At 37.0% G+C, this 1,458-nt stretch overlaps 1 protein-coding gene across 1 annotated transcript; it reads right to left on the bottom strand.

The window, feature by feature from the left end:
- Positions 1 to 408: 408 nt before the first annotated feature.
- On the bottom strand, positions 409 to 1,242 carry LOC110773528 (uncharacterized). The gene is made up of 2 exons (XM_021978055.2): positions 1,138 to 1,242; positions 409 to 801 (listed from the first exon to the last, which is right to left on the bottom strand). The coding sequence occupies exons 1-2, from the start codon at positions 1,226 to 1,228 to the stop codon at positions 581 to 583; spliced, it is 312 nt and encodes a 103-aa protein (XP_021833747.1). The 5' UTR covers positions 1,229 to 1,242; the 3' UTR covers positions 409 to 580.
- Positions 1,243 to 1,458: the final 216 nt, after the last annotated feature.

The raw sequence follows: 1,458 nt of genomic DNA, 5'->3' as shown, positions 1-1,458 counted from the left end.
AGTCCCATTTTTGTCAAACACTGCTCCAATCTCAGCCTTGGGTCTCCCCCAGCTGCAATTAAGGCGGGATGTTAACAGTATGTTGAGGTATCCAATTGGTTAAGATGAGATGGCAAGTCTGTTAGCTTCACGTGTTAATTAGCATGTTGGTTAAGGTGTTCACGTGCTTATTAGCATGATTAGTTAGACTGTTAGCATGGGTAGCTTAGTGAAGAAGCAATGTACGTTTAGTTAGCTATATATATAATTCTTGGTTCAGATCATTTTCATTCATTGCGAAATATAGAGCTTTACTTTATTCTTCTTCTCTCTCTAAAATAAAACCTAGATTACTATCTTTCGACCATGCTTAACAGAAAGAATATTCCATAGAGGAAGAAGGAAACTGATCTTCACAGCACGGGGACATGTTCATGAATGGCTTTAACATTCAAAGTGAAACTGGATGATTAAGCTAAACACGATTCTAATTAAAGTAAATTAGAAAAGAGCTTAGTCCTTATTCTAATTAAAGCAGCAAATACATAATAGAAGGTGTACGGCCCACCCTCATCATCTATGAACGGCTTGATTTTGATGTTCAAAATGAAGCCACATTGGACACTCGCAGACTACCACCACCAGTTACAATACCATGGTATTTCAGTGGCACAGGAGACGGTTTAGGTGCAGGTCCTGGGTCTGGAGGTGAAGGACCAAAATGTAGTGGTGGCGACGATTTGTGTGGAGGCAAAGGAGCAGCAGAGGTTGAGGACCTTCCAAATATGATTATCCTCATGGATTGATCCCTTGGATTAGTTCCTGCAACATGCACACATGTAAATGCGGATCAGTAGATAATTTTAGTTGATGGTTTCTAGATTAAAATAGATTGCCAGTGTAAACAGAATGTTCTTTAATTTTTATTTTCTACATTTGCTTCGACTCACAACAGTTTTGATCAATTTTTACGATTTTTTGATTTTATTCTTGGCAACGTGCATTAAGGTAGGGTTTTTAAGTTTTAAATCTATATTATAACTTCAAATCTGTCAGCCCACGGGAAATAGTTAAAATATCACAAAAAATATATTTAACAGAAGAACACATACAATTATTGCATGGTTTTTTGGTATCAAATCATATATGACAATTTACCTATCAAAGCCCTTGCATGAGCAGAACTGATCCAAGTTCCCACAGCAAACACAAGGATTATGAACGTGCCTCTCATCATTGAAGGATACATATGTGTCCCTAGCTGGCTAGAATTCATTGAATCGAATTGAAATGAAGTTATTTATAGACCAATTAATGTACTACAGTACTGACTCATTTGTATTAGGTATAGGAATCACGATACTGGTAGTTGGTATAATTAGCAGTCAAGGGCGGTCGTAAGACTAGTAGGATCATATCACATCAAAGCTTACAAGGAATAATAATTAGGGGAGTTATGACTTCACCACAAACTTAGTT

Source organism: Prunus avium, chromosome 3 (assembly GCF_965620075.1).
Source record: "Prunus avium chromosome 3, drPruAviu1.hap1.1, whole genome shotgun sequence".
In the NCBI taxonomy this organism is placed as follows: domain Eukaryota; kingdom Viridiplantae; phylum Streptophyta; class Magnoliopsida; order Rosales; family Rosaceae; genus Prunus; species Prunus avium.
The sequence above is the reverse complement of the archived record's forward strand: the minus strand, read 5'-3'. Positions and strand labels throughout refer to the sequence as shown.